The sequence below is a fragment of the Microcaecilia unicolor genome, chromosome 11, assembly GCF_901765095.1.
Source record: "Microcaecilia unicolor chromosome 11, aMicUni1.1, whole genome shotgun sequence".
Taxonomy (NCBI): Eukaryota; Metazoa; Chordata; class Amphibia; order Gymnophiona; family Siphonopidae; genus Microcaecilia; species Microcaecilia unicolor.
In genome coordinates this window covers 180,756,638-180,779,937 of record NC_044041.1, presented here as the reverse complement: position 1 = coordinate 180,779,937, position 23,300 = coordinate 180,756,638, and the positions used below count along the sequence as shown (strand labels likewise).

Genomic DNA, 23,300 nt, shown 5'->3' with positions numbered 1-23,300 from the left:
AGAAACTAATTAATAAACCTTGTCCTTCAGACATATGTCTGGCTTATTTACTGAAAAATATTTCTTTTGATATTTTCTTATGGCTTACTAAGCGGTCCTTTTTTCCAAGCTGCGGGAAAAAGCGCCCCGTGCTAGCGGCAGGAGCCATTTTACCGGTGCACCAGGGCTGTTTTTTTCCCACAGCGGGTAACAGCCAAAATAAAAATGGCCATGCAGTGAGATAACTCTTACCACATGGCCATGCGGCGGGGAGCACTTGCCTGGTGGTAGCCGGGCAGCTCGCAGCGATGCCTGATTACCGCCGGGTGATCGTCACGCAAGCCATTTCTGGGGTTTTTCTTTTTCTCCCCAAAATGGCATGCGCTTGGGGCAGAACTACCACCGGCGGCCGCATTGGGCCAGCGGTAGTCCCGGAAGAGTGAGCGGTAAGCCCGCGTTGGGCTTACCGCCTCTCTGTAAAAGGCCCCCTATCGTATAAATCTCTCCCTATCACTTGGTGGTTATCCTGATCAATTAGCAAAAGTAATGTTGTGCTGGATAATTATTGTCCAGTGGCCAGCATACCACGGCTTGCTAAATTGTTAGAATTTTTAGTGAATAACCAACTGAAGGATTATCTTTTCTCTTTTGATGGTTTCTGTCCTATGGAGAGCAGAGAGTCCCTACTTTTTTCTTTTAACATCTCAGAATGTTATTAAGTAAGGAAAAGCAGGCAATTCTCCTCCAGTTTGACAAATCAGCTACATTCAGCGCTATTGATCACTCTCTGCTACTGCTTAGGCTGAGTGAACGAGGTGTGTCTGGCAAGGTTTTGAAACGGTTTGAAACTTTTTTACTGTGTGTGGAATAATAACATAGTTTCATGGTGTCCAGGATGTGGAGTCCTGCAGGGATCTCTGTTATCACTATTACTATTTAACGTATATATTAAATCATTGGTTACATTTTTTCTGACATGGATATTTATATTTTATCTTATGCAGATGACGTTGTGTTAATTCCTGTGTTAGAAAACTGACTACACTTAAACGCTTGTGCAGTGAAGGGCGACGAAAATGATGAAGGGGATGGGATGACTTCCCTATGAGGAAAAGCTAAAGCGGCTAGGGCTTTTCAGCTTGGAGAAAAGGCCGCTGAGGGGAGATATGATAGAGGTCTATAAAATAATGAGTGGAGTTGAACGGGTAGATGTGAAGCGTCTGTTCACGCTTTCCAAAAATACTAGAACTAGGGGGCAATACTTATGTACTTGTAAAAAGAAAACTATGGGCCTCTTTTATCAAGCCTCACTAGCAGTTCCCACGCGGCAATGCCGATGAAGCCTATTCAAAGTGCATAGACTTTGTTGGTGTTACCAGTGGTGTAGCTATGTGGGGCCTCAGGGGGCCTGGGCCCCCATAGATTTCGTCCTGGGCCCCGCTCCCAACGACCCTCTCAACCCCCCCCCTCCCGCCGTGAACCCTCCCCCGCTGCCGCCTACCTCTGCTTTTGCTGGCGGGGGACCCAATCCCCACCAGCCGACGTCCTCTTCGTCCTGCAGTCAGTGCAAAGTCTTCATTCTGTTGCTGACGTCCTGCACGTACAACGTGCAGGATGTCAGCAATAGAACAAAGACTTTGCACTGACTGCGGGACGAGGAGGATGTCGGCTGGCGGGGTTTGGGGTCCCCCGCCAGTAAAAGCAAGGGTAGGCGGAGGGGGGGTCAAAAGGGTCATCGTCGGGAGGTCGTGAAAGGTGGGCGGGGGGCCAGCGGCGCGGGGGGGGGGGGGGGGTAAAATGTGCACCCTCACCTCGGGCTCTGGACACCCCTCCCACCGAAGTCTGGCTACGCCCCTGGGCGTTACTGCACCATGGACTGCCAGTGCGGTTTGATTAGAAGCCCTATATCTCAAAGATAGATATCTGGGCTAGTAGAAACTTTCAAAAATTGAATAAAGAAAAGACAAAATTAATTTGGTTTGGAAACTAATAACAACATTCCAAAGCATGAACTTACTCTTATTTCAGGATAAACTTTGAAAATTGAAAATATGTCTAAGGCTTATTGTTTTAGATTCCAAGTTAATTTAATATTTGCTACCCCACCCTATGGGAACCTTTAGGGTGGTTTGCAGTCTAATACAAAAAGTAATAGGTTCAACAGTTTAAAACAACCACACTAGCTTCCTATAGAATATAGGATAAAGTTTAAAATTCTCAAGTTAACACAGAAAGGGCTTCTTTTACAGAGCTGTGCTAGCGATTCCCGTGCGGCAAATGCGAGGAAGCCCATAGGAATTGAATGCCAGAACTGGTGTGCGTAGGAGGAAAGAAATAATTCATCCACGCGTTATGGGCACATGCCAAATCTGAAATTACCACCAGGAGGGCATTCTGGCCTGGCAGTAGTCTCGTTTGTGCACGCGCTGCACACGCGTAGAGCCTACCGCAGCTTTGTGAAAGGGCCCCCAAGTTAATGTCCCAGTGCCTAAAGCTATGGTCTCCATTTACACCAATGAAAACGTGGTGTAGATTTACGCAGACTGGGCCATATTCTATAGCAACTTGTGTAAGTTTGGGAACACCCACAAAATGCCCATTTCCCTGCCCATGGCCACGCCCCTTTTGAATTACACACTTCAGAATTTCGGCGCAGTTCATTTCAGAATACGCTTAGTGAGTTACGCATGTAAATTCTAATTATTGCCCTGACCCCTGCCCCCTCTTCAGATACAGGGCCGTGCTGATGCGGTAAGCGGGGTAAGCGCTGCAGGGGGGCGCTATCCTCTGGGGAGCGCCGCCGCTGCGTGCTTACCCTGCCCTCCCGCTCCCATGTAGGAACTGCCCGCCCTCTTCTCCCCCCCAAGATCCCGTTCGTTTTTTTTTCTTTTAAATTTACCTTCCTCCGGCAGCGCAGCGTCAGTGAAGGAGGCGGCGCTCCCAGTCAGAAGAAGGCGGGGCAGTGAGCAGCGAACAAGGGAAGGCTAGAGACGTCGGGACTGGGAGCGCCGCCTCCTTCACTGACGCTGCGCTGCCGGAGGAAGGTAAATTTAAAAGAAAAAAAAACGAACGGGATCTTGGGGGGGAGAAGAGGGCGGGCAGTTCCTACATGGGAGCGGGAGGGCAGGGGAGAGAGGGGAATCGCTGCCTTGGAGCCAGGCAGGTGTGGGGGGGGGCGCCAACTGGTAGTCTGCAGGGGGGCGCCAGAGACCCTTGGCACGGCCCTGTTCAGATACGCATAATTAGGCGCAGTCTTATTTTTTGGTGGGCATAAAATTAATATCAGTTAAAATTACCACTGAGTCCACACATGAAAGGCCTATTTTGCACAGGTCATTGAGGGAGGATTTGGGATGTCCAGGTCGGTACGCTCACAATTTTGCCTGTATTTTACAAAAGGCTCCGCTGATCATAGAGCCATTTGTAAAATATGTAGAAGAAAGCTGGCAAAATACACGTGCCCAGGGGAAGCAGCAATTTTGAAAGGATACACTTGGAGACAAACAGCAGCACCATGTGGCAGCTTCTGCATATAAGTTCTGTTATGTATACATGGAAGAGTCTATATATGTCGCCTAAAAAATCTGCACGGAAAACATTTCCACCTAAGCTTATTTTATAAGCAGCGCCTAGATTTAGGCACAATATATAGCATACACTTAGTTGATATCCCAGCACCTAAAACTAAGTGCCTCCGTTTACACTAATGAAAACACGGCGTTTAATCCTGGCATGTAGATTAAGGCGCAAAGGGCCATATTCTATAGCAAAGCACATAGATTTCAGAATGCCCAAGAAATGCCCATTTCCCCACCCATTACTGCACCCCTTTTTGCCTGCGTATGTTATAAGTTAGGCGCAATGCATTGTAGAATACGCTTAGGGAGTTGTGTGCGTAAATTCTAATTATTGCCAATTAGTGATCATTATTTCTTGTTAAGAGCTGTTAACAACGCTGATTAGCTTGTTAAACCAACTAAGATACACGTGCTGTATCAGGGGCGTAGCCAGACTTCGGCGAGAGGGGGGGTCCAGAGCCTGAGGTGAGGGGGCACATTTTAGCCCCCCCCCCCAGTGCCGCTGACCCCCCCGCCACTTTTGACCTCCCCAGCGCTGCCAACTCCCTCCACTTTTGACCCCCCCCTGGCGCCGCCACCCCTTCCCCATCCCTTTCGACCCCACTCCCGCCTCCAACCTTGCCCCGCCACCACCAGGTACCTTTGCTGGTGGGGGTCCTCAACCCCAGCCAGCCAAATTCCCCTTCAGCGCCGGTCTCCAACTCCGGCGCGTTCGCTGATCTGGATTCTGTTTCTGTGAGTCCTGACATGTTCTACGTGCAGGAACAGAATCCAGATCAGTGAACGTGCTGGACTTGGAGACCGGCGCTGAATGGGACTTTGACTGGCTGGGGTTGGGGACCCCTGACAGCAAAGGTACCTGGCGGCGGGAGAGGGTTGGCAGCGGCGGGGGGGGGGGGGGTCGAATGTGGTGGGCAAGGGTTGGTGGCGGGGGTGAAAGCAGGGGGGCCAGGGCTAAATCTGCGGGGGCCCATGCCCCCGTGGCCCCACCTAGCTATGCCCCTGGTGCCATTATATAATAGGCCTGGATTTCAGTACAGAATGCTAGACACGCTATATAAAATCCGGGGGATAGTTCCCCAGTTTCAGAAAATAACATGTATATGTGGTGGTGATTAACATTCAAAGCCATCAAAGAGCTAATTTATTTTAAACATTTGAGACAGAAATAAAGTGTAGAAGATGAAGGAGATTTTTTTTCTTAATCCCTTGTGTGCAAAGCCCTGGTTAAAACTAGCAGTTTCTAAAATTACATGTGTGCCTCTAAGCTGGTGCAGAACCCAACGGAGAAATTTGCATATATGAATATTCTCATTGTAAGATTTGAAATATATCTGTACATTTTCAGCACGCAGAAAACATGCCCCCTCAGTTTCTCTGCATTCCAACCATCTCTGTGTGTAAATAGCAGCTTCACTGCCTGTCTACATATGCAAATGATTTGTTGCTATTTATGTATGGAAATGTTTTTAAAATGGTCTCCAGCCTCTCCTATATTTGAAAATATTCCTTTGCACCTATAGGAAAAATATTTAGCCCATAGGGCCCTGGAACTGCTTGCCTCACACCTGTGACAGCAAGATTTAAAACTGAAGCCGCCAATGAAAAACAAATGACCGTCATTATGGTGGAGTTCATAATACGAAGAAATGCTCTTACACTCAAAGTCATAAGATTACACTTAGAAAATATGAATTGAATGGCAATTTGATTGCACTAAATAAATTCAGGAATCATACAGAGTTAACCTTTAAGGGGTCCTTTCAGTGGCGTTCCTAGGTCGGTTGCCACCCGGGGCGGATCGCCGCTGCAAACCCCCCCGGGTGCAGCACGACCCCCCCCCCCAGCGCAGCATCAACCCCCCCCCCCCCGGGGCATCAGCACCCCCCTCCCTGACGCATCAGCATACCCTGCATCAACACACGCTGCTGGAGGGGTGTTGGGAGCAGCCGCGCGGCTGTCGGCTCCGCTAGCTCCCTCTGCCCCGGAACAGGAAGTAACCTGTTCCGGGGCAGAGGGAGCAGGGAGCCAGCGGAGTAGACAGGCGCGCGGCTGCTCTCTGCACCCCTCCAGCAGCGTGCACCCAGGGCGGACTGCCCCCACCGCCCCGCCCTTGGTACGCCACTGGGTCCTTTTACTAAGCTGCGGTAAAAAGTGGCATGCGGTAGTGTAGGCACGCGTATTGGGCACGCGCCGGGCCAGTTTTTACTGCATCTGCAAAAAAGGGCTTTTTAAAAACTAGACAGGAAACGGGCATGCGGTAAAACTGAAAGCAGTGCGTGTTCAAAAGCAGCCTGAGCCCTTAATGCCACCCATTGATCTAGCGGTAAGGGCTCACGCGCTACATGCGTGGTGACCAGTCGACAAACCAACTGCAATTACTGCTAGAAATGATGCGCATGGGAGGAAATAAATAAATTATCCAGGCATTATGGGCATGCACCAAATCTAAAATTACTACCCAGGGGGACAGGGTAGCCTGGCGGTAGTCTCATTTAGGCGCATGCTGCAAGCGTGTAGCACCTAACACGCCTTTGTAAAGGGCCCCTAAATGCTATAACTGGGTGCCTCTAATTTATGCTTCAGTGGCGTAGCCAAGGGTGGGCCCAGGCCCACCCAGTAGCAGCACACCTATGATGTGGCTGGCAGGGATTCCCAAGCCCCACCAGCCAAAAACTCCCAACAACTGTCCCTCCTGCAGACAGTACCTTGTAAATAGCAGATCTTCGCCTGCAGCGAGCAATGACTGATACATACTATTCGCACCGGCCCCGCAGCCTTCCCTCTGATGTATTCCCGCCTTTGTGGAAACAGGAAGTTGCATCAGAGGGAAGACTGTGGGGCCAACATGAGCAGTGTGTATTAGTTGCTGCTCACTGACGGTGAAAATCTGCTATTTAAAAGGTATTTGGGGGAGGGGATGTTTAAAAGGCCATATGGCATGCAGACAAGAGAGGGAGAGACCAGATCACTTGTGGGACTGGGCGGAATTCTTCTGCCCATCTTGGGCCCAGGCTCACCCAAAATTGGGCGTCTGGCTATGCCCTTGTTATGCTCTCCAAAGTTGCATGGGAGGAGTCTATTCTTTAGCAGAACCATATGATGTGTGGGCTCCATTGTAAAACAGTAGTGCAACCCAGTATTGAACTACCTAATATCGAGGTGCCCACTTGAAATTATGCCAGCTGTAGAGCTGGTATGAGTGCAAGTGCCTAAGGGCCCCTTTTACTACAGGGTGGTACCTGTACTGGCGCTTTGCTGTGCACCAATCCAGCACTTTGAAGAGGAAGTGCCTTCCCCCAACGCGCACCATTTCTGGTGTGTTGGGTTTTTAAAACAAATTTTATGCCGGGGGCTTACCTGGCAGTAATCGGGCAGGGTTACCACCGGGGTAGTGCAGGAGCCCTTACCGCCTCCTAATAGGCGATGGTAGGATCTTCCCTACCGCCCATTCTGCCTCGCCTCACCCTATGCTTGGAATAAACTTCCTGAGCCCTTACGCCAAGCCCCCTTCCTACCCATCTTCAAATCCTTACTCAAAGCCCACCTCTTCAATGTTGCTTTCGGCACCTAACCTTTATACCTTTCAGGAAATCTAGAATGCCCCAATTTGATGACCCCTACTTGACTAACTGTACATTTGTCCTTTAGATTGTAAGCTCTTTGAGCAGGGACTGTCTTTCTATATAAATTGTACAGCGCTGCGTAACCCTAGTAGCGCTTTAGAAATGTTAAATAGTAGTAGTAGTATAATGGCCACACGGTAAGTGTTTCACTACTACTACTTACTACAAGGTTAGACTATTGTAATATTTTCTACTTAGCTTCTACCCAGGCTTCCATAAAGAAACTTCAACCTCTACAGAATACGGCGATCTGACTGTTATGCCGTTGCCATCGTTATGAGCATGTGTCCCCGTTGCTTCAGAAAGTCCACTGGTTACCAATTCATCAACACATACTTTTCAAACTAGTAGCTCTTACATTCAAGGCCTAGGCTTGGCTTCCTGCAAGATCTCTCTTCTCTTACTATTCCGTACTCCCTGGTGGTGCTCCTCCTTCATTCCATAAATGTTCATCGCTAAGTCTTATCTGGCCCTAAACTTGCCCAGTTAGAACCAACTCAACACCGTGCTGCCTCCTTTACTGCCGCCTCCTCCTGGAATTCCCTCCCCTTGGATATTCGTGCAGAAACCCCATTTAAGAATTTTAAATCCCGCCTAAAGACCTGGCTGTTCTCCCGGGCTTCTGTCACATCCTAAACTGCTGGGATCGATCGCTGCTGTCCGCCCCATATTTTAACCCCTTATTTAACCCCTTTTTCCTAGCTCTCTTAGTGTGAACCTTCCCTCTCTGCTAAATGAGTGATCTATCAATTTTGCAGTTCCTTTCCTTTTTTTCAACTTTTTTGTTTATTATAAACTGCTGACATCTGCTAGTTAGCCAAGGCGGTATAGCAAATCTAAATAAACCATAAACCATTTCCATCCCCCACCTGATTGTACAATTAGGTACAAGAGGGTATGAAGTCTTGGAGGTCCTTGTCCTCCATGATTTAAAATTGTTGTGATTTTAACAGCGGATTTTTTAGGATATAGTTGATTTTTCTGCTCTGATCCTTTCGCTGATAAATTAACATTTTTTCTGTATATTTTAATCAAATACACTTGCCTTTTGTGACTTCTGCTGGAGAAAATGAATTCTCTAGTCTATAAGAGTGTCGGGGGGCTCTTTTACTAAACAGCGGTAAGCCGACTGTGGGCCAGACTAGAGTTCCACCACCAGTTCACGGCATTTCCGGCAAAAAATATTTATGCAGGGGGTTACCTGGAAGTAACCGGGCAGCACCTTGCACTACCCGGTTACCACCGAGTTAGCGTGGGAGCCTTTACCGCCACTTCAAGGGGTGACGGTAAGTGCTCCCCCCCCCCCACATGGCCACATGATAAGAGCAATCTTACCGCATGGCATGTCTTTTTTTCAACATTTTTATGTGCTGCAGGTAAAAAGGGCCTCAGCACATGGCAAAAATGGCCCCTGACACTAGCGCAGGGCCTTTTTTTACCGGAGCTTAGTTAAAGGACCCCTCAGTGTTTGCTGTTCATACCACTGAACAGAGAAGCATTTCACTTCTAAATTACAAATTCAGAGGCAGATCAAGCTGGTAAGAGCAGAAAAATATTAAACACCTGAAGACGCGTGAAATTAGACATTGGCTTTCAGTCTAATGCCCAGCACAATGATATCCGCCTTCAATGTCTCAGGTTGACATTTTCACTTGGGTCAACAGCTTCAGCAGAAATGCCAAATATTAAGCAATTGAAAAAATGCAATTCCCCTCCTTCTTACAGATTTCATCCACTGCCAGCTCCAGACTCCGTGCTTTTTATCTTGCTGCGCCATATGCCTGGAAGCTCCATCTCTGGCTGTCTTTAAACCTAGGCTAAACGCCTACCATTTTGATGCTGCTTTTAACCCCTAACCCCTATTCACTTGTTCAGTACCCATGTCTGTTTTATCATTCCCACCTTAGTAATTCCCTTATTTCTTATTTGTCCTGATTAGATTGTAAGCTGTGTCGAGCAGGGACAGTCTCTTCATGTTTCAGTGTCTAGCATTGGGTACATCTAGTAGCGCTATAGAAATTGAAAGGTAGTAGCAGTAGTAGTCTTTAGGATTCCATACAGAATTTTGCTACTCTTTGGGATTCCGGAATCTTGCTACACTTCGGATTCCACATAGAATCTTGCTACTTTTTGGGATTCCGGAATCTTGCTACTCTTTGGGATTCCGGAATCTTGCTACTCTTTGTCCTTTTCCCTGTTTGTCTGCCTTGATTAGGTTGTAAGCTGTGTCGAGCAGGGACAGTTTCTTCATGTTTCAGTGTCTAGCATTGGGTACTAGTAGCGCTATAGAAATTGAAAGGTAATAGCAGTAGTAGTCTTTGGGATTCTGGAATCCTGCTACTCTTGGGATTCCATACAGAATTTTGCTACTCTTTGGGATTCTGGAATCTTGCTACTCTTTGGGATTCCGGAATCTTGCTACTCTTTGTCCTCTTCCCTGTTTGTCTGTCTTGATTGGGTTGTAAGCTCTGTCAAGCAGGGACTGTCTCTCTTACATGTTTAGTGTACAGCGCTGTGTATGTCTAGTAGTTTTATAGAAATAGGTAGTAGCAGTAGTATTTCTCCTCTTGAAGAGATGAGACACCCCAGTGGGGCATTGGGCGCGAGAGTAAACATGTCTGCCTGCATGCGAACCAGTACAATTGAATGACTGTATGTGGGTGCACGTATGTATATACAAATGCAGAGAATGCACGTGTAGGTGTGTCACTATATGCATGTATATCTTTGAGTTCATGAATGTGTATAAGTGCATACATGTGCGTGGATGTGCACACAGGTAGATCTTACCTTCTGCTGCTCGTGCAGCTCTGTGGCTAGCTTATGGAAAATTTCAGTGTTTAGCGCTGTCAATGGGCCTCTTGTATCTACGCTCTTGACATTCACCAGAAAATTACAAGGCGCCATCTAAGAATAAGAATTAGAGTCTTTTCAGAGCTAAAAAGCACATCAAGCCCCATTGACAAATTTCAGTTTTGCTTTGACTCAGCTTTCCGCATAATTTATCTGTTTGCTTCCAATTACACACCGCGTTGGGCACCTCCACGCTGCTTCGTAGCTACCTCCGTCTCCTCTTCTCATTATCCTTTCCAAATATTTCGTGAAGGCAAAGCGAGCTCGTTAATCAAGACTTTCTTGCGGAAGAATGGGTTCAGGGAAGCAAACTGCATTAATTTCAATGATGGCGCTGGATATGATAACCCGTTAAACATCTCTGTTATGCTAATGTATGTGTTGGAGGGTTTTTTTTTTCAAGTGCAGTTGAATTAATGTTGCTCTGATCAAGGCACAGAAATGATGCAGCATCCAGCCGCTATGAGTTTTGCACGCTGAAATGATAGGAGATTCGTTTTCAATCAACAGGCTTCTCCCATGAGTTTATTTCTAATTATAGGTCTGGATTTCCGCCTTTGTAGAGCTGAGCTTGTCATACCCATGCGAGGAAGACGGCTGGATACAAAGACAAAATAAATAAGTACACGGATACATATACATGCAAGCTCGGTCCCTATAGAAATGATCTAATGTAGCCTTCACAGTGCCACAATTCCTCCTGGCTCGATATCTTAGTTAATGGAAGCAGATGGAAATAGTGTCTACTGGTTATTTTGCCTTTATTTATTATGTTTCCTGCATCCTCCTGTAGCTAAATGTTAATTATGTAATGCTGTCTTCCATTTATAGTTTAGGAAGGGTAATAATGACATCGACATTGTAGCACACTGAAGGGCTCAAGTTCTTTCTTAGCAATTTCTAGGAAGGAGGAAAACAAACCAAAAAAAAAAAAAAAGGTTCCATACAGGGATGCATAAGGGGAGACTAATGTTTGGGAACTGCTTTATTTGGTGAAACAAAGATTTTGTGCCCTATGCTGTGCCTTAGTGAGGGTGTCTGATCACATCCTGCTGCTTGCAGTCTATTAAAAAAAAAAAAAAAAACAAGTTAAAAATTGCCATTGGCAGGAAGCTACCCAGTGCTGGGCTGTTCAGACTCCAGATCTGGTAAAAGAAAGCAGGGAAACAGGCAGCAAATGTTTGGGGGAAGGAAGCGGGCTGGGTAGAGGAGCAGGAGTAACAAAACTAAAACACAATCAGAAAAAGCAATTATTAAAACAATTAAGTCATGAAAATTCACCCGCTGAGGGGACTGTGAATGACCCCCTTTGCCCCAATCCCTGCAGGCACGCATGAAAGAAACCTAGACATTACAACAACAAACTAAAAAAGACCTCTGCGGATTCCTCCAAAGACCACACAAAGCAGAGACACGGGCATGACCACAGGTCCAAAAAGCAGAAGCTTTTATTAACTGACCCGATGTGGCCATGTTTCAGTGCAATGCCTGCGTCAGGGGTCATTAGCTTTCTGAGATCAGGTTAACAATACAGCCGTCACAAAACAGCAAATGGTTATCAATTACATAGTAACATAGTAAATGACGGCAGAAAAAGACCTGCATGGACCATCCAGTCTGCCCAACAAGACAAACTCATATGTGCTACTTTTTGTGTAAACCCTACTTTGATTTGTACCTGTCCTCTTCAGGGCACAGACCGTATAAGTCTGTCCAGCACTATCCTCGCTTCCCACCACCGGCTGGCTCTGCCACCCAATCTCGGCTAAGCTTCTGAGGATCCATTCCTTCTGAACAGGATTCCTTTATGTTTATCCCACGCGTGTTTGAATTCTGTTACCATTTTCATTTCCACCACCTCCCGCGGGAAGGCATTCCAAGCATCCACTACTCTCTCCGTGAAAAAATACTTCCTGACATTTTTCTTGAGTCTGTCCCCCTTCAACCTCATTTCATGTCCTCTCGTTCTACTGCCTTCGCACCTCCAGAAAAGGTTCGTTTGCGGATTAATTAGCTTTCTGAAATCAGATTCCAGACAGCACTCACAAAGTAGCAAATGCCTTACTGGCTTTAAAGCAAGCAAAGTTCCCACAGGGAACAAAAATGGTCACAACTACGGTTGAGCTCCCTTGCTATGTGGCGGGGAGCTCTGTATATGGTTGTCAGTCTTGCTAATGGCGGCGGACTGGGTGGGCTGTTATGCCGGAAAGTTGGTTGCTTGGGTATACCTAGTGCAAATTTTGATGATATGAAATAAAATAAAATCAAGCTGCGGCCAAGTTGTGCCATGATAATAAACGCATTGCCTCCTGAATTTATTGCATCATCACATCTACTCGGGCAGGCACGAGGGGTCTCGGCTGCCTATGTTATGCCTTACTGGCTTTAAAGCAAGCAAAGTTCCCACAGGGAACAAAAATGGTCACGTCTTGCCATCTCCGCTTTGTGTAGAAACCTTATACATCCCTTAGACTTATCCAGAGATGCCAAGTTACCCAGTTGCAGGCTGGAGATTTGTGGGACAATCCTGGATTTCTGATCGCCCCATCCTGGTGCATTATGGGATTTGCAGCACTGAGCTCAATGGGCAGAATCAGCCACGCTGCTTTGAGATGTAAGTTCAAAACCGGGACTGGCCATAAAGGGGAACATTCTATATATGGTGCCTAGAAAATCCGTGCAGAAAGCATTTCCGCCTAAGTGCCTAAAACTACGCATCTCCATTTACACCAGTGAAAACATGGCGTAAATCTTGGTGCGTAGATTTAGGTGCATTGGGCCATAATCTATAACAACATGCATATATTTTGGAACACCCATGAAATGCCCATTTCCCTGCCCTTAACCACACCCATTTTTGCCTGCGCACATTAGAATTTAGGCGCAGTGCATTTGCTTAGCAAATTATATGCATAAATTCTAATTATTGCCAATTAGTGCTCATTGCTTGTTAAATGTTGTTAACCATGCTGATTGGCTTGTTAAGCAAATAAAGTTACATGCGTTGTTACAGAATATGCTTGGATTTTGGCGCAGAACGCAAGGTGCGCTATAGAAAATCTGCAGGAAAGTGTCCAGCCTGGAGCTGTGTGAACTTGTCATCTCTAGTTATCAGATCTCTTGAAATGCATGAGTAGCCCCTCTCCCCTGTCCCCCCTGTAAAGAGGACTGCAGATACAGGTTCATTCTGAGGAGGAGAGAAAGATTTACTTTTAAGGGCGTGCATGGGAAATTTTTAAAAAATTCACTTTTGTTCCCTTTGATTGTTTTCAATTTATATTGGCATTGATATTCAAAAGGGTTTAACCAGGCAGGAGAAGTTCTCTCAAAATCGAGCATGCGAGGTCTGAGAGGAAAAGCAGCCACTTGGCAAGCTGCAAATGGTACTGTGATGAGATCATACCATTACGAGGGGGGAAAATGATCTTGGATGAGATAAATCTTGCTGTGTTCAGTTTGTCAGGTCGTCTGTCATCCTCCACTGGGACATTCCATCTGAGGTCAGACCTGCTTCTCATCTTTTTTGTTGTCCTTATTGAACGGACAGGCAAGAGTTAGATTGTAAGCTCTTTGAGCAGGGACTGTCTTTCTTCTATGTTTGTGCAGCGCTGCCTGCGCCTTGTAGCGCTATAGAAATGCTAAATAGTAGTATTAGTAGTAGAGTTAAACTCTGTGCCCTCCCCTCTGCCCTGTTTCAGAAATAAATTCTTATACTAGTGATTTTGCTCCTTGTTTTCACCATTTAGGACTTTTATCGAGAATTAGATCATCGGACAAATAAAATAAGCAGGATATAGGAACAAAATGTTTGTATTTTCTTATTCTCAGTAACCAAATTAAACTTAAATGAAGCCTTCTGGGAAGGGGCACTTTTCTTAGAAAATGAGCCTTCAAGATTGTCCTTCTGTATTGATCGTTGCACTTTAACTATCGGAGTTTGGGGTTACTGACACAGTGTCAATTAAACGCTATTGAACAAGTGCATGCTTAAAAAGACATTTCTGTTAATTTGTCTAACACTGGTCTGGGTGCTGTTAGGTGACCTTAAATAATCTTTAGGGGAAAGAACACTGCATAGTTAACTGGACCCGATTTAATCTAGGTTTTTTTTTAACTGCAGTTTAGTTGTATACCCCGATAAGATAATAAATTATCAGAACTCTGAGAGACTTCTTGCTGGAATGAAATGCTACTAGAATTATTTCTCCTTTCAGAATGATCCCTTCTACTAGCAAAACCTTCCTTATCAAGGACTTGGTTGCAGGTCGGGAGTATGACCTCTGTGTCCTGGCCGTTTATAATGATGGGATCACCTCCCTGACAGTGACCAGAATTATTGGCTGCGTACAGTTCACCACTGAGCAGGAATACAATCAATGCCAGTCCATCCATGCACAGTTCCTGGGGGGCACCATGATCATCATCATCGGTGGCATTATCGTGGCCTCGGTCTTGGTTTTCATCATCATCTTAATGATCAGGTACAAGGTCTACAATAGCAACGAAGAGCAGCAGAAGGCAAAGGTTAGCAATGTTTATTCCCAGACCAACGGCAACCAGTTTGGACCCCAGACTCAGTCCACCTTCAAGCTCCACGAAGGACAGGAGGGACCAACAATTGAAAACTTGAAGAGATGTACCAAAGACTATGCAATGATGGTTTTAACTGGTGACTCGGATAAGATTTCTGTTGCCCAGCTTTCTGAAGTGAACATGGAAGAAACTCCCTCTCCAAGGAGACGGCAACCTCCAAGGACTAGTATAGACCTTCAGAACACTTCTCATCCATCTCTCAAAGACTCCAACGCAGAAGAACCAGGTAACATTATTCTCTTTCATCACATTTCATTCTATCCATAAATTCCTCTGTGTCCCTGTTAGTCTACTAGTTTTCAGCAAAAAAAAGAGTTCAGCAATTGTGTTGTATTCCTTAACCAGCCACATGACTTGGAAATGTCTAGGAATTTCTAAAGAAAAGTCATCAATAGAAATCAAACAAAATAAAACATGGAAAAGAAAATAAGATGATACCTTTTTTATTGGACATAACTTAATACATTTCTTGATTAGCTTTCGAAGGTTGCACATGCAAGATGTAGGTGATACCTTTTTGATTATTTATGATGGTGATTCAATCGAAATGGAGTAGTATAGAAACCATGCAATGTTTTTGGGAATTTATAAAACCATTAGTCTTTTGGAAAAAGCTATCACAGCATGATGCCAGTTTTGGGAAAAGAGTCATGGATTTGATATACTGTCTTTCTGTTGTATAACCAAAGTTATTTGCATGTATTATATGCAGGTACATTCTCTGTTCTAGTGAATTTAGGGGTCCTTTTACTAAGCTGTGGTTAAAAGTGGCCTGCGGTAATATGGGTGCGTGTTTTTGGCACACACTGGGCCATTTTTTACTAGAGCTGATAAAAAAGGTTATTTTCAATGGAGGCAGTAAATGGGCTTGCACTAAAATTAAAGGTAGTGCATGGCTTTTTACTGCCTGAGCCCTTACCACCACCCATTGACCTAGTGGTAAGGGCTCACGTGCTACATGGTAGAAAATATTTTTCTATTTTCTTTTACGGGGTGCGTTCCCGGCAGTAATCAGCAGCGGGGTGGGGGTGGTAAGTTTGGTTTTCAAACCCACTTTTTAAATCTAGCCTTTGAAGGATTTAAAATCAAGCACAGCACTGGAAGACTGGAGGATGGCCAATGTAATGCCGATTTTTTAAAAAGTTTCCAGAGATGATCTGGGAAATTATAGACTGGTGAGCTTGATATTGGTGTTGGGCAAAATGGTAGAGACTATTATGAAGACCAAAATTACAGAGCATATTCAAAAGCATGAATTAATGAGACAAAACCAACATGGATTTAGTGAAGAGAAATCTTGCCTCACCAATTTATTACATTTCTTTGAAGGGGTGAACAAACATGTGGATAAAGGTGAGCAGGTTGATATTGTGTATCTGGATTTTCAAAAGGCATTTGACAAAGTACCTCATGAAAGACTCCAGATGAAACTGGAGAGTCATGGGATAAGAGGTAGTGTTCTATTGTGGATTAAAAACTGATTAACAGAAAATAGAGTAGGGTTAAATGGTCAGTATTCTCAATGGGTTCCCCAGGGGTCTGTGCTGGAACTGCTGCTTTTTAACATATTTATAAATGATCTAGAGATGGGAGTAACTAGTGAGGTAATTAAATTTTGCTGACGACACAAAGTTATTAAAAATTGTTAAATTGTAAGAACATTGTGAAAAATTACAAGAGGACCTTACGAGACTGGGAGACTGGGCATCCAAATAGCAGATGACGTGTAATGTAAGAAAGTGCAAAGTGATGCATGTGGAAAGAGGAACCTGAACTATAACTACGTGATGCAGCGTTCCACATTAGGAGTCACTGACCAGGAAAGGGATCTAGGTGTCATCATTGATAATACATTTGAAACCCTTTGCTGAGTGTGTGGCGGTGGCTAAGTAAGCAAATAGAATAGAATGTTAGGTATTATTAGGAAAGGAATGAAAAACAAAAATGAGGATGTTATAATACCTTTGTATCGCTCCAATGTATGACTGCACCTCGAATATTGTGTGCAATTCTGGTCACCGTATCTCAAAGAAAGATGTGGAGGGGCATAATCGAACGCGAACGCCCATCTCCATGGGCATCTATGTCCGAGAATGGGTACATGAAGGGGTTGGACAGACTGTATTTTCGGAAAAAATGGGCGTCCATCTTCTGCTTCAAAAAATATGGTTTGTACGGACCAAAATGCCATGGATTTAGTCATTTCTGAGCTGGGCATTTGTTTTTTTTAGCGATAATGGAAACTAAAAACTCCCAGCTCAAAAACGTCCCAATCCAAGCCATTTGATCGTGGGAGGGGCCAGGATTCGTAGTACACTTGCCCCCCTGACATGCCAGGACACCAACTGGACACCCTAGAGGTCAGTGCGGTGGATTTCAGACAACGCTCCCACGTGCATAGGTCCCTTACCACGGGTGCTGAGCCCCCAACCCCCTCCCCCAAAACCCAGTACCAACAAATGTACAACACTACCATAGCTCTTAGGGGTGAAGGGGGCACCTACATGTGGATACAGTGGGTTTTGGAGGCCTCCCATTTACCAGCACAAGTGTTACAGGTAGGGGGCATGGGCCTGGGTCCGCCTGCCTGAAGTGCACTGCGGTACCCACTAAAAGTGCTCCAGGGATCTGCATACACGCAGGCCTCTAGGACTTGTTGCTGCTGTATAATCTTGTCATACCAGTTGACACCTGAAGACTAATGTCTCCGAAAACGTCCTTTATTGGAATAAGCACGTTTACTCACAGTTAACTGCAGATCAGAGGTTGTGCCCCACTGGCAAAGAGTCTCCCTGGTACTGAGATTAGCAGTAGGTCAGAGCTGGCAGAATGGTGTACAATCCTCCTTATAATCGAAAGAGAAAAACGCCTATATTGCGACCCAAATCGGGAGATGGGCGTCTTTCTCCTGTGGGCGCCCAAATCATTATAATCGAAAGCCGATTTTGGGCGTTTCCAACTGCAATCCATCGCGGAAATGGGTAAAGTTGACGGGGGCGTGCCGGAGGCATGGTGAAAGCGGAACTGGGGCGTGGCTATCGGCTGAGGAGAGATGGGCGTCTTTAGCTGATAATCAAAAAAAAGGCGTTTTTACCGCGATTTTGAGTCACTTTTTATGAACCCTTTTTTTCACGAACAAGTCCCAAAAAAGTGCCCCAACTGACCAGATGACCACTGGAGGGAATCAGGGATGACCTCCCTGGACTCCCCAAGTGGTCACTAACCCCGTCCCACCAAAAAAAACCCCACTTTAAAAACCTTTTTTCCAGCCTCTATGCCAGCCTCAAATGCTGTACCCACCTCCATGACAGCAGAATGTGTTCTATCCTGAGACAGCCTTTCCCTGGTTCTGATGTGGCTCTCGGGTGAGTGTGACACCTTTTCTGTTATGAGTGGAGTGGAATGGGTAGATGTGAATCGCTTGTTTACTCTTTCCAAAAATACTAGGACTAGGGGGCACGCAATGAAGCTACAAAGTAGTAAATTTAAAACAAATCGGAGAAAATATTTCTTCACTCGTGTAATTAAACTCTGGAAATTTGTTGCCAGAGAATGTGGTAAAAGCAGTTAGCTTAGTGGGATTTAAAAAAGATTTGGATAGCTTCCTAAAAGAAGTCCATAGACCATTATTAAAATGGACTTGGGGAAAATCCACTGCTGATTTTTAGGATACACAGCATAAAATGTGTTGTCCTGTTTTGGTATCTTGTCAGATACCTGTGACCTGGATTGGTCACTGTTGGACACAGGATACTGGACTTGATGGACTTTCGGTCTGTCCCCAGTATGGCAATGCTTAAGTTCTTATGGCTTCCTGCCCAGTACAGCTTAGTTTGTGCCCCCTCTCCATTTTTGTGGGTATCCCTACATGGAAGGAATTTTCACAGCTGGTTGTTATGGAAGGTCTGTCTGATTGTATAAAATTTATGGTTGAATGTTTACCTGTCCTTAATTATTATGATGTTATTTTCTTAAATTGAATTTTAAATTTATTTTATTGTACTCCGCCTTGATTTGCTCTAGTGATAAAGGCGGTTTAGTAAATTTTAATAAACAATTAGGCTACTCCTCCACTCTTCCACTTACAAAGCTTACTGTAGCTTTGTAAAAGGGCCAAGAGTGTATATGTAAGAGGGGTGTAGATCAGAAGCATAGCCAGGTTTTGACATCTGGGGGAGCAGACCTTTTGTAAAAAAGGTGTTGGTGCGAGGCTGCAGGCCCAATTCACATAAGTGCCATTTCATTCAAAATCCAATTTGAGGGAACAGCTGCTCCCCTTGCAACCCACCTAGCTATGCTTCTGGTGTGTACATGGACAGAGCCCATGTGGGACTCTTGGGGGGCCCTTTTACAAAGGCATGGTAGACTCTACACGCATGCAACGTGCACCAAAACGAGACTACCACCAGGATAGCGTGCCCTACTGGTGTTAATTTTGGATTTGGCATGCACTCATACTGATGGGACAAATTATTATATTATTTCCTACCACACATGGCATTTCTGGCATTAATTGGCAGTTGGCGTGCGCTGACCATTTACCGCACACGTAGCACCTGAGCCCTTACCACTAGATCAATGGGTGGTGTTACGGCTCAGGCCATAAATAGACATGTGCTGGTTTCAATTTTACCACAGACCCTTTTCCTGGCCCCTTGAAAAAAAAGCCTTTTTCCCCCCCAGACACTGATATGTATATGTCTACCTGTCAAATATGTAAGATATTTGCATATTTACAGAAGAGCACAGGCAGAATTTTGGCTTATATTCATGTTTGTGCACATATGCTCACATATATTATTCTAATGATTTATATCAGCTCAGATACATATGCCCTGACCTGGGCAATTATAGAGGTTTATTTGAAATGAGGGAAACAACAATGTATCTATATTCCTGCTGTTCAGCACCATGATCTGGACAGCTCCTCTAACCAGCATTTTTTTTTAAGTATAAACATAGAACACATTTCAGAATTTTGAAGTAAGCTAGTAAAAACCTAAACCACATCACAAACAGCAATTACACACTGCAGCTTCTTGTGACTCTGGGCAAGTCACTTAACCCTCCATTGCCCCAGGTACAAAATGAGTACCTGTATATACTATGTAAACCACTTTGATTGTAACCACAGAAAGGTGGTATATCAAATCCCATCTCCTTTCCCTTTACAAGGGGTTGGCGGGTGCCTTGTGACCTCTTCAATTTTGTATACTGGGTAGTGGATATGAGGAGGGGTATGGGGGCAATTTTTCTGACCATGCTAGTCCCTTTATGATCCTTGCCAGGAAACTTGACTCACCTGTTAGTGAGTCACTTCCAGATGTGTAGTTAACTTTCCATGAATAGCCAGCTTGCAAAGTTTAATGTGAACTGTGTCATTCATTTTGCATAATAATGAGCTATTTTGCAAGCCTTTATAAATGATGGAGCTCATTATTACTTAATGCACAAAGAGCTATATTATTGGCAAAGAATGCATATTATTTCTGTAACGCAACTTAATAAATTGGTCCCTTTTGATTGCAAGCCATTGGCGACAGGGACTACCTACAGTACCTGAATGTAACCTACTCTCAGCTACCAATGAAAAGGTGTGAAAATTCCAAAGAAATTAAACATAAAAAGAACAAACGGGTCAATATTCAGTTGGTGGTGGTCAGTGGTTTTTAAATACTGACCGTTGCCAGTAAATTTAGACCCAGATATTCAATGCCAGGCCATGTCCAGGTGCCAACATTGAATATCCATTTCACAGTCAATACCCAGCACTGTTCCCTCTGTGCTGAGTGGGAGTCCTTCAAATTCCTTGCTTCAATATTGTGTTTTCAATCGCTGGGGACAGGCATGTTCCAGAACTTGCCTATCCCTCACTGTAGTGAAACAGCAGCACACACTGGTAGAACTGTAGGTGGCTGCACTGCCGATTACCATGGGGAACGCACCCCATGATAGAAAATAGAAAAAATATTTTCTACCACAGGAAACAGCGCGTGTGCCAATGTCAACGTTACCGCCAGGTGGGTGCTAACCGGGTGGTACTGTCGATTTGGCGAGTACTGCACACAGCTGTAGCCCTACTTGCCACTTTGTAGAACAGCCCTTAAGTGACTTGTCCAGGGTCACAGTAAGCTGCAGCAGGAATCAAACCCAGTCCCTCGCCTACTGCGCTAATCATTACACTACTCCTCCTTGCCACTGTTTTGTAGCTTCATTGTGTGCCCCCTAATCCTAGTATTCTTGGAAAGAGTAAACAAGCGATTCACGTCTACCCGTTCCACTCCACTCATCATTTTATAGACCTATCATATCTCCCCTCAGCCATCTTTTCTCCAAGCTAAAGAGCCCTAGCCGTTTTAGCCTTTCCTCATAGGGAAGTCGTCCCATCCTCTTTATCATTTTTGTCGCCCTACTCTGTACCTTTTCTATTTCTGCAATATCTTTTTTGAGATGCGGTGACCAGAATTACACACAGTATTCATGCACCCACATCTGGGGGTATGTGACTCGCCCAAAATCACAAGGAGCAGCAGCAGCAGGGATTTGAAGCGACTTCCTTGGTTCTCAGCCCCCTGCTCTAACCATTAAGCTACCCCCTTCACTTATCCAATTGCCCCTAGGTATCAGAGTGTGGTATGATGCAGGCAGCTCACCTTTCACACATGTTCTTCCCTAGAAGGAGGAACCACTCCACAGGCCCTCCATCTCACAGGGCATGGTCTTCTCAAACCTATGTTCTTTGCAGATTAGGTTGGCCGAAGGAGAAATCCTTCTCACTTCTCATGGTGAACACAGGAATCTGAAAGCAGAGAATTCTTTACACTTTTTTGTTTCCTATTTGGATTATTATCAATCTGTTTTACGGTTCTGAATTTTTTTTTTTTGTTCATGATCAGACTCTCCGATAACTCATCAGGTGAGACAAAAAGCAACAGCCTGTGACTGGACAGATATCAAAATATGACTGCCCCAATGGGAAAACCAGCCTTCAAGGTATGCTGCCTATTTAATGAGAGGGACTCTGAAGTGCCTTCTCACTCCATTTTTGTGTATTTGCTCATCATGTTTGAGACAGTGAGTTAAAAGTAGATATCCTATGCAAATCCACAGAGACCTGGTTGCCTGGCTGATGCTTTCTTCATCAGTAGATGAAAAGAGGGAACACAAAAGGAAGCAAAATCTTGAGCGGAATTTTAACGTTTATAACATTTGCAATGTTGTCAGATCTCTGTGGATTGCAACTGATAGTCTAATGCAGTGCTATTTACTTCCAGTCCTTGAGGGCTAGAGACAAGTCACATTTTCAGTAGAGAATGACATGGGGATGGGGACAGAGACAGAACTCATGGGGAAGGGGCGAGGACATCCCCCGGGGACAGGGTGGGGATGGGGACAGAGCCCCTGAGAACGGGGACAATCTTTGTACCCGTATCACTTTCTACTTTGAAGACTGTTAATGAACTGGACTGTTATTTATGTTTGATGCAGACGATAATATTTTTATTTTTTGGAAAAACAAGCAAACATGCTGGCCACAGCTATCAAAATTTGCATGGGGGGATCCTGTACATTCCTGCTACCAGCACATCATCTAAGACATCTTCTGTTGCAGGAGGGACTATGGAAGACAGGAAAGCTAGACTGGATCCTAAGATTGTTGATGACTTCTTATTCATCCACAGACTTAAAAAATCATAACAGTGCTTGAAAGGGCATATTTCTAGGGCATACAGAATGGGTTGTATTTGGTACCCCTGGACATTTTAACAGGGTGGATTAGGATTCCTTGGGGTAGTAGAAGTCAGCTATTGTTGGGGTTGGAAGGGTGAAGAGTGGTGGTGGTGGGAGGGTTTATTATAGTTGTTCATTGTTATTATTGTTTTCTAATTGTAATTTATACATAATAGTTGCACAGCATATTGTTCCTTTTTACACTTTAATAAAAAGATTTAAAATATGCAGATGAGAACAGAGCCCACGGGGATGGGGCGGGGACAGAACCTGAGGGGATAGGGCGGGGAAGAAGACAGAGCCTGCGGGGACGGGACAGGGATGGAGACGGGGCCTGCGGGGACGGGACAGGGATGGAGACGGGGCCTGCGGGGACTGGGTGGGGATGGAGACAGAACCCATGGGGATGGGGCGGGGACAAATTTTATCCCCGTGTCATTCTCTAATTTTCAGGCTATTCGTAGTGAATGCACATGAGATAGATTTGCACACAATGGAGGTGGAGTCGCCTGCCAACTATCTCATGCATATTCAGTAGGTTCAGTTTGTGACCCTCGAGGACTGTCACTGATACAATTCTCCTAGTGTATTATAATTTGGTTTTAGCTCATGTCTTTCTCATTAGCTCAAGGTGAGCTACATTCAGATGGAGTAGATACATTGATTCACCCATTTTTTGACCAGGAAGGGAGACTGAGGGAAATTGTTATTCTGACAAGGTGGTGGCAAAACATATTTTCTATTCAAAGCTGGAACAGAGGATGTGTGGGAGGTTGTATATAGTGGAAATGAATGCATCATGGAGGCTATACAGCTCTGAGATGTGGGAAGTATTAGCGGTATCATTTCCCTATGCACCAGTCTCATTATCCTTTTGTCAGACATGCAAAGTCACTCTGTTAACACTTCTTTTCTATAGAACAGGATTTCTCAACACAAT

At 45.0% G+C, this 23,300-nt stretch overlaps 1 protein-coding gene across 1 annotated transcript in view; it reads left to right on the top strand.

The window, feature by feature from the left end:
- LOC115480385 (leucine-rich repeat and fibronectin type III domain-containing protein 1-like protein) overlaps nt 1-23,300 on the top strand; it is a 49,633-nt gene that overhangs the window by 19,175 nt on the left and 7,158 nt on the right. The window contains exons 2-3 of the mRNA XM_030219039.1: nt 14,251-14,855; nt 21,526-21,622. Coding sequence (XP_030074899.1) covers nt 14,251-14,855; nt 21,526-21,593 — 673 coding nt within the window. The 3' untranslated portion in view covers nt 21,594-21,622. The remainder of the gene's footprint in view (nt 1-14,250; nt 14,856-21,525; nt 21,623-23,300) is intronic.